Source organism: Astatotilapia calliptera, chromosome 5 (assembly GCF_900246225.1).
Source record: "Astatotilapia calliptera chromosome 5, fAstCal1.2, whole genome shotgun sequence".
Lineage (NCBI taxonomy): Eukaryota > Metazoa > Chordata > Actinopteri > Cichliformes > Cichlidae > Astatotilapia > Astatotilapia calliptera.
Window position 1 is genome coordinate 5,239,188 of NC_039306.1, and position 11,461 is coordinate 5,250,648.

Below are 11,461 nucleotides of genomic sequence, written 5' to 3' on the forward strand. Positions count from 1 at the left end.
GAGTTCAAACAGGTGCCATTCATACAGGTAACGAGTGGGGGACAGAAAAGCTTCTTACAGAAGACGTTACAGGTCTGTGAGAGCCAGAGATTTTCCTTGTTTGAGGTGACCAAATACTTATCTTCCACCCTGATTTACAAATAAATTCTTTACAAATCCTACCATGTGGATTCATGGATTTTTTTTTTCACATTCTGTCTCTCACAGTTGAAGTGTACCTCTGGTGCAAATTACTGACCTCTGTCATCATTTTAAGTGGAGGAACTTGCACAATCGGTGGCTGACTAAATACTTTTTTGCCCCACTGTATAACTGAATTCCAAATTGCTTGCAGGCCCACTGAAGGCAGCATGTAGTAAAAAGTTGGTTGCTTATTGAGTAGAAAAGCTCTACAGACTGTGTCAGAGAATCCTAAATAAAAGTGTGAATTTCACAACAGGAAAGAACAAAACATCATGGTCAAGACAGGTCAGCAAACCTTTAACATGTTTTTCATATTTGGCACATGCAGTTTTAATCTGTGACTTATTGAAATTAAAGTCAATTCCACTTATTTAGGACTCACACACACTCCCTCAAAACAAATATCTAACCAATCCAGTTACCACAGACCCACAAGTCACACTTACATTACAAATAAATGAAACAGGAACTTTTCATAAATGACAAATTCTTCTACCAGCTCCCTGTGCAGCCTGGACACAGCTGGAGGTGTATGAAGTCGATGAGAGCGCCTCACTCAAACGTCAGTGTGAAGACAGGTTACTGAGTAAAATAACTGAGCCTGAAACACAAAAACTGTTAAATACACACTGGACAAATTCCAGAGTGAGAGTCTTTGATGATAATTTATTTTTCAATTTCAAGTAACGACGTTTTAGAAAAGCTCAGTAAAACTCTCATAATTCTGCAGACAGTAAAATATTTACAGGAAACAGAATGCCACAGAAAGAAAGTTCAGGTAAGACAGAAAACATTAAGTTTAAAAAAAAAAAAAAGATAACAAATATAGCTAAGTGGCTCAAAATATTTGCAAACCAAAATACTGTTCCACCAAGTGGTTTTAAAGTCAGAGATAGAAGCAGATTTTCATACATCAGCTACACCCTCGTGTTTATCTTGTACAGTCTCCATCAGACGTGCGGTCGTACATAGAGACCAGTCACTGGCTGGGCTCTTCACTGTTTAAGGTTGTTGGCTTCTTGGTCGAGTACTCGACCACCCAGGGGTGGGACAGGACTCCCTGGATGGGCAGTCTGTGCATAGGGTTGTGCTTCAGCAGCCTGGCAACCAAGTCTTTAGCTCCAGCACTGATAGTGGCCTGTGGTGGGTAAGAGTACTCCACCTGGAGGTCAAAGACAGAAAATGGGAATAAATATTCAACTTTTGAGAGAAGCCGTAGAGCATTTCTGTACTGTGGTGGTGTCATACCCTTGAAATCCTGCGGTAGGTCTCCTCGTGGGTTTTTGCTTCAAATGGGGGTTTTCCAACCAGGAACTCGTAGCAAAGGACCCCGAGACTCCACAGGTCCACTTTCTCGTCATGAGTTTTCCCCTCAATCATCTCTGGAGGTAAGTAGTCCAGTGTCCCACACAGAGTGGACCTCCTGAAGAAAAGAGAAAAAAAAATGTTTGTTCTCTTTAATGATATACAATTTCTTACCTGTGTAGGCTAAATCATTTCCATAGTTTCACCTTCGACATGATTAAAAGCGAAAAAGTTGCATGAACATACCTGGAGGACGGGGTGTGAACAGACCAGCCGAAATCCGCGATCTTGAGCTCCCCATTGGCCCCCAGTAACAGGTTCTCTGGTTTGATGTCCCTGTGGATCACCTTTTTGGTGTGGCAATAGTTGAGGGCATCTGCTAACTCCATGATGTACTAGAACAACACATTAAGCACACAAGTATTAAGCACACAACACGCATCACAGAAGAGATGCTTTAAGTGAACGTAAAACATCCTGGAAACAGGATTCTCTACAAATAAAGGGTAAAACTAGGGAAGCTCCTTAGATTATAGAACAACAAGAGTGCCGAAAAGGTCTTAACTCTGCACTCTTACCGTGGCGCTTATGTTCTCGGGAAAATGCCCACAGCGCTGGAGCTCGCTGTACAGCTCTCCCCTGGGTGCAAACTCCAGGATGAGGTACACACGAGAGGCATCGTGGAAGTAGCCATAGAGTCGCAGGATGTTCGGATGCCTGTAGGAAAATCAGGACCATTAGATATTTTGACAATCATCATTTCCAATATGTATGGACTCCCCAAACTAAACTGCTATTCATTACTATGGTAAGGGGTAATTTTACTGAAGGGAATGTGTAGTTGGCATATTTTAGTGCCATTTTTCTGTAAATGAATCCATGTGGTCATATTAAAAAAAAAAGTTGGGCATATGGAAGTCCACAGAGTCTCACACTCGCCGTCTGATGATCAGATTTGTTGAGATTCAGAAACCATAGCGTGCCTGTGACGTTCTCCATATCTGAAGTAAAATCCAATCACTGAGGGAAAAGGTTTTAAACCTGACAGTGTTAACATTTAGATAAACGTGAAAACCCCACAGCATCTGAACATTTGTCTGACAGTGACATGAAGAAGAGTCTGATTTCCACAGATTAAAATAAATAAAAAATATATAATAATCAAAAAAAATAAGTTATCATACTAACACAGGTCTTCCCAGCCGTACAGCAGGAGCATACCAACACAGCCAAACAGAACACAAACCACATTTACACACTTTCATATGTGATGAGCCACATTAAAGCGATGGACCCATTCATACAAGAGACAAAAGGCATTCACAGGTTAAACTCTAAAACCATACGCTGTTGCTCGTAAAGACTTAAAATCATCAATCAGCAACATAAAACCAAGCAGATATTAGTTATGGGCTAATAATGTTTACTTTGAGGTGTTCACCTCATCTGCCCACTTCTTCTTGGCTCACTTATTTGCATTTTTACCAGTCGTAAAAAAAAAAAAAAAAAATTCCTGCAATTGAGATTCAAACGACATTTTAATACTTTATTTTCCCAAATTTAAAATTTAAAGGTCTGAATATTTGAGCAAGAACCCCACAGACACATTTACAGTCATTACAATTACAAAGAAACTAATTCAATGCAGTTATATCTAATATGAACAATGAGCACAAGCCACAGATAATCTTCCATTTTGGAACATGTGTCCTAGACTTAAAAAACAGACTTTATTATTTTTGACCCAAAACGAGTGTCTGAGCCCGTGCACAAACTCAGAAGCAGCATTTAAAGAGTTGGAGTCAGAAAGCTGTTTTTCCATAGACTTCTAAAGGACTTTTTGCAACCACATCCATCACAGTCTGCTGGCCTTCAGGAGTGCAGGGTTTGTAGGTACTTCTACATCTGCTTAATTTTTCTGACCTGGAATCTATGACTGTTTTATACCATTTGTATGAGACTCAAGACCAGGACTGGGCATCGTCACCAACATCTACAACTGATTCTATTCTGATTCGCAAGGTCCCGACTCCATTCCATTCAATTCAACTTAAGAGTCAGAAATATTATAATCATTTACCTTTGATTCGTACTGTCCAAAGAATGCTCTAAAAATGGTAAATTAAAAATATTTCATTTCAAATTACTTGAAAATTTCTCTGCAATTACAAACTCAGTGTAAATTATCTAGGCATAAAAACAAAGCTGACACCTGTGAAACTTCATCAGAAGTGCAAGCCTCACAGCTGATGCCTTTGTGTCAAAGTAGCTAATGATTAATCACAGAAAAATATGAAGGAGAATTTCCTGGCATGGCTTTTTATAGCAGAAAGCCACTGCTGGCTGATTTTGTGGTGTGATTTTGTTGTGGTGGAAGCAAAACAGCCAAAGTAAGAGGGAACATATTAAAATATTTTGGACCAGAAAATAGATTTTTTTAAAACTCACTCCTACTCAAGACAGTTTTGAAAAATCAGACAAGGATCCAAGATAATTTCAGTAGAATAATGCTGTTGTGCTGACTACCAAAGTCATTTTTGCTTACTTTCCCTACAATAATCAGTCACTTCAGTTTGACCCCATCTCTTTTCCCTCATCTGTAGCTCGCCTGCAGTGGGTCTATTCAATTTTTTCAATTCAATTTTATTTATATAGCGCCAAATCACAACAAAAGTCGCCTCAAGGCGCTTTATATTGTCTACTCACCACAGTTTGAGAAACGCTAGTCTGGGGAGTAGTTAATTACAATTAACAGTAAAATATAATTCGACAGATGTTACCTGAGGTGAGACTGGATCTCCACTTCTCTCCTCAGCTGGTGCTCCACCCCAGCCTTCTCCAGCTGCTTTTTGAAGAGCACCTTCAGGGCCAGGATGAACTTAGTCTGCCGCTCCCTGGCGAGGTAGACATTCCCGAACTTCCCCTTTCCCAAAGGACGACCAATGTCAAAATTTTCCAGACTCCATCGTGTCCTGTGTGAGCAAAACAGCACACGGTTACAGCAAGAGCGACATAAACTTTAACCTGTCATAAAAGTATATGGATGAGACAAGGAACTACTCTTAAACGTACTTTGATGTAGAGGTTTGTGCATGATCGTTCTTGGCAGGTTTGTCTGGACAAAGAAAGAGGAGGATACATTTTAGCACCCAAAACACAGACACAAACACCATTGTTTTCCCAGTTTAGTATTACACTTACCCTGTGGCTTCTCTGGCTTTTGTGGTTCCAACTGGGGTTTGGTCAGGTTTGGTTTAGGAGCTTGCGTTTTCAGCTGCTTTTGCTGGGTGCTGGGTTTGAGCTGTGTTGCTGCATTTACATTCTGAGTAGCGGGGTTCACATTCTGATCAGCAGGGTGTGTCGACTTGACAGTAGCGGGCAGGTTTGACACTGGTTTCTGGTGACTCATAGGCCTCTGAACGCGCTGAGGTCCATTTGATACACCTAGAACTCGCTGATGCGGGGTTGGTGTGACTACAGCCTTCTGAATGGGCTGTGACTGCTGCAATACAGGAATCCGCTTGGGCCCATCACTGGTTGACTGCAAACAAACAAGATAAACAATAATAATAATTGAAAAAAGCTTCAAGCTTTTTACTTTTTTTTTTAAAGTATTATAAATTAGCTTTACCTTGAAAAAAAAAAATAAAAAAAAAATTGTAATTTGAAATTCATTTCATTTCTAAATTTTCTTAACCATCTATTCAACCTAGTCTCTCACTGAGCACATCCTGGACAGGTCGCTGGTGTGTCACATGGCTAACAGAGACGGAGACAACCATATGCTCTTGCCAACGTCCAATTTAAGGTCATCAATTCTGCTCATATTATCAAGATTAACAATGCTTTTTGTGGTGTAGTCAATATGGTCAGTTTAGTTTATTTATAAGCTCATTTAAAAAAAATAACTGCTGGCTACCATCCCGTACAACTGGACGGGTAAAATACATAGGTAATAAAAATAAAATAGATTTTAAAAAGAAAAAATGAGAACATGAGTAAAGCAAGATTGAGAAAAAGTAATCCAATTAGAGTTAAAAGCCAATGATGAAAACAGGTTTTGAAAATGTCTAATGCTGGAGGGGTCCAGATGTGCAGATGCAGTTTGTTCCACTATTTAGGAGCAAAAACCCTGATCAGCTGTTTTAATCTAGGAGAACCTGCTAAACAGATCTCAGTGATCTAATGGAAGTAGGCAAAGTTATATGGAAGCAAGAAGGTGCAAACGCATGCAATGCCTTAAAAATGATATGTGGTCTGTCTTGCACATGCCAGTTAAAAGTCAAGCTGCAGCATTTTGGACCAGTTGCAGTCAGGGTAATAGTGACAGACTGTCACCTGAAAAGTCAGGACTCTAAAAATCTGAAACTTTGAAATCTGTTTACCTTTGTGAGTTCCCTAATCTGAAGAAAAAAAAAAAACCCCAAACAAACAAGTTTTAACAACAGCATTTATCTTTTACCTCAAAAGACAAGGTTATCTAAATTAACAAACACCAATTCTATTTTAATCAGTGGATCAATACTCCTATGATCACATACAAGTGCTTAGTTCTGGCCATGTTCATTTTCACCCATCCAGCTTTGTGGGTAAATTCTCTCTTAGGTCCGTTTTTGGTGATGCATATGCCGAGTCTCTATATACACTAGATCTTCTTAATAAGCCATATAGAAAAGTGTCCAAAGACACTGGTATGCTTGGAAGCGCAAATCTAATGCCATACACAGTAATCAAGGATATTTACCAAAACAAAACAAGAAACAAAAACACACATTTAATAAAATGTTTAACCAGCCCCGGGTTTATGATGAGTTACCTTAATTTCAGGCCTTTGAAGTTTCGTGCCTTTTGGCATCTTGTGCATAGCAGTAGAGTCCATAATCTAATAAAGAAGTAAACGGAGACAGGTTTTATTCAAAGAAATTGTTAAAAACGTGATTGGAATTAAGAAAAACATGCAGTTTGTTTAACTCTTTAGTCTGTCACATTTCTTCCAGCTAAGGAGGTTGGAAGAGACTCTTTTCTTTTCAACCTCTTTAGACTACGATGACCGAGAACCTTCAAGACATTTCTTCTAGCTTAAAAAAACCAAACAAACCCAATAACAATCCTGTTTGGATATAGACGCTCTTGTATTCATGTCTGAAATAACTGTTTAAAAATGTATATACAATTTACAATGTTTATTCTGTCAGGAAGATTAACAGTAGCCATCATCGTCACGTTGTTGCCGATCAGGTAAAGTTAAATTAGCATCCACACCATAACACCACGTTAAACATCACCTTTTTGCAACAAGCTAGTTGTATAAAACCACTTACCTAAATATATTATTGCAATGACCCGATTCAGCGCTAAACGATAATTTTTCTAGAACATAAACAGGTCGAAAACAGCTCCAAGGGAGGCTAGCTAACAGCTACATCGGCCAGTAGACCACAGCTGGCGTTTGTGGCTCGCTACAAACATAAGGACTATCCACGAAGACGTTACGACGAGTCTACCTTAGTATCACTTCTTTTTTCTGAAAAATACTACATGAGTGCTAATAAAACAATAAAGTCGAAACACAAAGCTGTAGCAGTACAGAGACTGACTGAGATTGGCTAACTCTCCGAACACTGCTCGTTTAATTTCAAACGGCCCTCGGTTTAAAACCTTTAAATACAACACAGGCTGCTATTGGCTGAGGGAATGCTCAGTACTCACTCTCCATTGGCTGAGGCTATCGCGGCGGCCGGTGGAGAGTGACGTACTAACGTCGAAGTGAATCTTCCAAAACACTAGGGGGCAGTCCACAGACACTGTCAGTACAGGAACTCTTCCATACCACATGCTATTACACTTAATGATTTTATTATTACTTCAGCTGCTTGAAAAAAAAGTTTCTTCCCAAATATAAACTCAGAAAAACAAGAGTTAATCATAGTTTCATAGTATTTTCTTTCTTTTTATTACTATCAATGATATCGCTTTTGAAATCTATTTAAATTTATTATTTTTGATTTCCAGTAGATCAGAAATTACAAAACGCATTTATTTGTCTTTATATTATTATAATTATTATTGGACGACTTTCTTTAAAAAGAAAAAAAGTTAAATCAGCAACAAATATAAGGAATAAATGCAATGCTTAAGTAAATAAAAAATGCAAATTACATAATCAACTGCAAATTATAAAGCGAGTTTAGAGCCCTCCTTTTATTTGTTTGTGTTGTCTAAATAACACAAACAAATAAAGCCTTTTATTTATTTTATGTTTCTTTTTGTTTTTGCTAGTTTTAAAACTTTGGCTGGAAAATGTAAGAAAAACAACTTCTGACCCCCTCACAGATAATTATTACACAAACTAAAGGCTTATATAACCGAAAGGCTTATATAACCGAACAGCAAATGATTTATTAGAAAACTACGTGGAATTTTTTTTAATTACATGTCTTCAAACCTTTGCTAAGATGTGTATTACTAATATATGAGAAACTACATCCAGGGAGAAATAAACATTAATTAAGTGATTTCCTTTGCAAGATATCTTTGGGCATCTCTTGGTGGGTAATTAATCTAATTACGTGGTGATGAATCCAGTTTTATCAGTACCGTAGGGTCAGATATATCCAGCAAAACAGGCTTCCAAGAGATTCAGAATAATCATAGGATACTGTTATGATTTTTGTGGATTAAGAAAAGAACTTATATCCCATTTGTGGTGTTTTATTGAATTGTGCTAATGACTCAGACACAGACGATAAGGACATTTTCTCTGTTTTCAAAGATACTATGAGAATTTTATGTTGTGCAAGGGCAGCTTACATTCTTCAATATCACTGTTGCACTTCAGTGACCATTAACTATCTAACCATTAGCAGCTAACTGGCCAGAAAATGTATTGAAAGAAATCTCATTATGTCCCTGGAAGTATATGTAAATAAGAGAGCAGGGGCATGCAGATGTGATGGGTGTGAGGTTAGATCAGCCGAGGTTAAATATGATTTATTGCAGTAATCAGGGCTGCAAGACAAGTGACACCAAAGTGCACCATGCACCTGCAGTGGTGATGCCATTTTTGGTGTGCATCACCTTTTGTAAGGATAACACTGAGAATAAACTATCTGTTTATTCCGTTTGAACTGAAGAGCTTTTTATATGCTATTTATGTATTTATATGCTTAATTAGAATAAAAAGTAATACATTATAAAAGAAGAACAACTACAAGAAAACAATGTATACTGAAAAATAATATGTAAAAATCTATCAAAAAAATTGCACCATGTTGAGAAAAAAATACTAAAAACGTAATAAAACAGTACTTAATTAAACAATTTCAGTGACTTGCATACGTTTCCATTCACACTGTTCAAACTGGTTTGGTATAAAAATGTGTGTATGATGGTGTAAAACTGTTCCTTAGAACAGTATTTCTCAAACCACATGAGTGTGTGACCCATAGCCAAGGGGAGCTCAAGTAATTTTTGAAAATTTCAACACCTGTAAGAGATCTCAGCTAAGTTTGAGAGCAGGTGTTCTGGGAATCCATCCTACCTGGCAAACCATAAGGCCCATGCTTCTTTGAAGTGTATTTGCTTTTTTATTATTGTGTACTTTTTCCATACCAGATATACAGTGTTGGAAGGGGAGTAACGGAATACATGTACCGCGGTTACGTATTTAAAATATAAAATATGAGTAACTGTATTCCGTTACAGTTACCGTTTAAAAAGGTGGTATTTAGAATACAGATACTGTGTTGAAATAAATGGATTACACGGTGGTATTTGCCTGATTCATATTGTCACGGGTCAGGACGGTTTTGTTTGACAGCTATGTTCTGTTGTTCCAGCGTTATGGTGGCAGCGTTACGGTTGCCATGGTTACAGGGTGTCGCTCTCTCTGCGACTGTGTGTTTCCTGGGTGAGAGAGCGCCTTTTTGTTGTTGTTGTTGTTGTTGTGCTAAGCTGAATGCTACAGAATGTAGCCTCATGGGCAGTGTAGTCCGTGCTGCGGGGAGAATGGACTGCCATATCCGTTATGTGTCTGTGAGCGCGAGGAGGGAGAAAAAAAGTGCGAGCTGTCACCGAGCAGAAACGGGAGCTGGAAGCATGTTAATATAATAATAACCACTGCAGCCAAGAAGAGTGCCTGATGAGCCCAGTTGTAAGTAAGCGATTAAGACTCGACTGTACACTGTGTTCGTGTTTTCCTCTGAAACAATAAGTTCCTTGGAGCAGCCTTTCTCGGTCTCTCGCTAGCAAACCTGACCCAGACAACAAAGTAAAGCTAGTTTTCGGCTATGAGCCGCGGACCTTCAGTAATAGTAATAAATCACATTCATGTAGTTATAAGCAGCATGATAATATATTAAGTAATCCAAAGTATTCAGAATACGTTACTCACGGAATACGTTACAAAATACATTTTGGGGCATGTATTCTGTAATGGAATACATTTTAAAAGTAACCTTCCCAACACTGCAGATATGTAACACAGCTGCTCATACACTGGTTCAAAATAAATCAGTCTGACTTGGGGTTCAGTATTTTTTAAATTTCAATAGTCCTGTAGAAATATGTCACCCAAAATATATAAAATATGAATCATTTCCTCTTCCACAAACATTTTAAATAATTCTTTTTAATTAGCATCATTTCATTTCCTTCATTTTTTCCCAGAAATTGTAACTGTGACATTTGTCCACTACGTGGCAGCATGTGGCGCCTGCATGATGAAGTCAGAACTTCAATCATCCTGTCAAATGTGCAACGTTTCCCGTTTATGTCAGGTAACTCCCTCTGTGTTTAAAATATACAACCATTGCCTCCAGCAAGAAACCAGAAAACAAGAAAGAATATCTGACAAAAGCTCTTAAATAAAAAGGGTTCAAATATTTTATTCACACATTCTGCATTTGGTGAGAATCTTTTACACAATAACCCATTCAGAAAACAAAAATTATTACGTGAACATGTTGTTTTCCTTTAAAAATCAACCAAACTCATAGTTTGCTCTTCCAAATTGTTCTTTTTCCAAAAATAAATATCCCTGACATAGATAAAAAATATTTATAAATATGTTATAGACAGAAAGTTGTGCGTTTACCATCGCCACACAGATTCCCACTATGAGACTATCTCAAACACAGAGTATCCACTGAAACAGTTTTATCAAAAAGCTTGCTTAGCACATGTAGCAGCTTTTACTGGTAATAATTGTGAAGCTTTCGGCCCCGGCATTCAGTGATCATGCTTACAGGATTATGCACGTGCTGATAAAACTACTTCAGTTGAAACGACCTCATGTTTAGTATGTAAAAAGAAGTCTGACCCTTGTTTCTACACAGTAAACAGATTCATGTTTATGTTACATTAAAGCAGCATTTGAGAAGGTCTACTATACCTTTTTAAAAGTATAAATATGGCAAGTACTTTGATCCCTTCATTTCACTTAAATACCTCAATGACATAAGTTATTACATTACATCAGTACAGTTTAGTATCAGGCTTGCATTCGTACCTAGTACAGTCTGTTGTTGTAACTGAGGTCCCATACGAAAACACTGTTGAGGTGGCTCTCTTACACAAATAAACCTTACTGTGGTCACTGTGGATAACCCAAACCGTTTAATCTGACCTGCTTGCATGCATTTGTGACATTCAGTGCGCTTGACATGCCGCCTCCATGGCTAATATCAGCCATCATTTCTCAGTGTACGCATTTGTTACAGTCACTCCTATACGTCTCACCATGACCTGTTTTTCTGCTGTAAACGTGAAGCTCAGACCAGAGACGATATGCTGGCATTCTGACACATTTCTGCCAGATGAATACACACCTGGAGAAGGCATTTGTAAAGACAAACAGCAGCGTCTGCATTGGCACATTTCTTGTGTTTCCAGTCCTTCCACATTGCACCTTTTTTCAAAGACACAAATGGCAGTAGTGTTTAAATGTCCCTGAGTGAGCCACCAACTTTTCAGC

General features: G+C 38.2%; 2 protein-coding genes across 3 annotated transcripts in view; one reads left to right on the top strand and one right to left on the bottom strand.

Annotated features, from left to right (window-relative positions):
• Nucleotides 1–486: 486 nt before the first annotated feature.
• aurka (aurora kinase A) lies at nucleotides 487–11,399 on the bottom strand. Of its 2 annotated transcripts, none has more exons than XM_026166835.1 (9): nucleotides 11,316–11,399; nucleotides 6,305–6,370; nucleotides 4,690–5,029; nucleotides 4,561–4,603; nucleotides 4,269–4,460; nucleotides 2,067–2,205; nucleotides 1,735–1,883; nucleotides 1,432–1,606; nucleotides 487–1,345 (listed from the first exon to the last, which is right to left on the bottom strand). In XM_026166835.1, exons 1-9 carry the CDS (start codon nucleotides 11,388–11,390, stop codon nucleotides 1,163–1,165), a joined length of 1,362 nt encoding a protein of 453 aa, XP_026022620.1. In that variant the 5' UTR covers nucleotides 11,391–11,399; the 3' UTR covers nucleotides 487–1,162. The 2 variants fall into 2 exon arrangements, with proteins under 2 accessions (XP_026022620.1, XP_026022621.1); XM_026166836.1 differs by lacking the exon at nucleotides 11,316–11,399 and adding an exon at nucleotides 6,810–7,347.
• The window catches only part of LOC113021946 (guanine nucleotide-binding protein G(s) subunit alpha-like), a 54,518-nt gene continuing 53,158 nt past the window's right edge, over nucleotides 10,102–11,461 (top strand). The window contains exon 1 of the mRNA XM_026166839.1: nucleotides 10,102–10,265. Within this exon, the coding sequence (XP_026022624.1) occupies nucleotides 10,193–10,265 (73 nt within the window). The 5' untranslated portion in view covers nucleotides 10,102–10,192. The remainder of the gene's footprint in view (nucleotides 10,266–11,461) is intronic.